Source organism: Emiliania huxleyi, assembly GCF_000372725.1.
Source record: "Emiliania huxleyi CCMP1516 unplaced genomic scaffold EMIHUscaffold_4388, whole genome shotgun sequence".
In the NCBI taxonomy this organism is placed as follows: domain Eukaryota; phylum Haptophyta; order Isochrysidales; family Noelaerhabdaceae; genus Emiliania; species Emiliania huxleyi.
This window is the reverse complement of record NW_005198694.1, coordinates 1-1,734: the sequence shown is the minus strand read 5'-3', so window position 1 is coordinate 1,734 and position 1,734 is coordinate 1. Positions and strand designations below refer to the sequence as shown.

The 1,734-nt window shown below is 59.6% G+C and overlaps 1 protein-coding gene across 1 annotated transcript; it reads right to left on the bottom strand.

Moving 5' to 3' along the window:
* Positions 1-1,365: 1,365 nt before the first annotated feature.
* Positions 1,366-1,704, bottom strand: EMIHUDRAFT_256134 (hypothetical protein; the record flags this gene model as incomplete). The annotated part of the gene is made up of 1 exon (XM_005768953.1): positions 1,366-1,704. A coding segment is annotated over one exon (339 nt), but the record flags the coding sequence as incomplete, so codon positions are not given.
* Between the last annotated feature and the right edge of the window lie 30 nt (positions 1,705-1,734).

The following is a 1,734-nucleotide window of genomic DNA, read 5'->3' as shown; positions in this document are numbered from 1 at the left end:
TTGAGCGCCTCCTGCAGATCCTTGTTCTTCTCGACCTCCTTCTTCAGGTTCTCCTTGAGGTTGCCGAAGAAGCCGCCGCCGTTCTGCCGCGCAGCCGCCCAGACCGGGCCGCCGCCGAGCCGCTGAGGCAGACGTCTCATGGTACGCATCCCGAGCCTTCCTCACGGTATTGAAGAAATCGAGTCGCCCGTGTGAGCATAAAGCAGGTTCTCCTTAAAATCCCTGGGTGGTGGCGGCGTGCCGTTCTCCCATCCCTCCCTTGGGTTGTGTGTTTTCTTTCTTTAATGCAGGTGGGCATCCCTCCCTTGGGTTGTGTGTTTCCTTTCTTTCTTTCTTTAATGCAGGTGGGGACCCTGTCCTCCTCCCCCATCCCTCGTCTGGGTTTGTCTGTTTTCTTTCTTTCTTTCTTCAGTTTTATGCTCTTAACTATTTTATTCTTTAGATGGTTTGTTCGCTCATGGCCGGAGTCGAGGAGTGCATGCAGCGAAAGAAAACTGTTCCATCTCTCCTCGTCTCTTTCCCACCTAGGCGGGGCGCAGGTACCAGTGGTAATCCCGTCGTCAGCTGTAACGATGCACCCGAAGGGGACCCCAGCGCAAACATCATCGGTGGAGGTACAAGTGTTCGAAGAGAGAGTGGACGTGTGGACCTGAGCAACGATATGACTTGGCGGCAAATGATCGCAGTGGGCGTCATAAGAGTCGTCCTTGCGCGAGGAGAGCTCGATAAACTCGAGGGGCCAAAATATGCCGCCAGGAGGGCGGAGTTGCGCCGAAAGGCGGGAGAACGGAGAAGCCGCGAGAGCAAGGGATCGGCAGGCGGCGGTGGCGTCGCAGGATGAGGCAGAGACGAGAGCGACGCGGACAGAGGAGGAAGCGACAGGAGGGAGAACGACGAGAGTGGGACGACCGCGAGGTGGCATGAAGGTTGCAGCGAGAATCGGCGAGAGACTGCGAAGAGAGATAGGAAGAGGCGGACGCCCAAGGGACAAGGGTGGGCGACGGCTAGCGCACCACACCCCTCTCCTTAAAATCCCTGTGTGGTGGCGGCGTGCCGTCCTCCCATCCCTCCCTTGGGCTGTCCGTTTTCTTTCTTTCTTTCTTAACTGCGCTCCAAGTGCTCCAAGGTTCGTCATTTTTTGTGCGCTTCTTAGCTTCCCCCTTTCCCCGGCCCTGGATGTGCGGTGTTGTTGCACGCTGCACTCCAAGTGTAGTGGGGGAAATGGTAAATTTTGAAAGTCGCACTACAAGCCCGGCAAGCTCAGCACTGACTGTGGACACTATGGGGAGTCTATAGCTATGCCCCTTACATCCAGGGACCGACCACACGAGGGCCCACACCCGTCTCAAGACAGACAAATTTCGGTCACCGGCGCGCGCGCGGCGCCTCCTCCTCCTCCTCCTCTTCAATGAGCGGCGTGCGGGGCGGGCCGGTGGCGCCCAGCTCGCGGGGATCGAGCCGCCACCCATATGAGACGGGCCTGTTCCACTTCTCGGGAAGAAAGGCGATCCATCTCTCCCCCGCCGGCTCGTCGTACTCGGGGTCGGCGTCCCAAGCCCAGAGCAGCATGCCGGCCGGGAGGATCTTGCGTGCGCGCGGGCTCCTCTTGTCGGTGAGGCCGTCCGCGACGCGCTTCACCCTGCCGGCGGCCCAGATCTTGACCGTCCTACCTTCCTCCTTGTATGGCCAGCACACCTCGAGCCACTTGCCCACGAGTCGCGTGTCGAAGGGGGG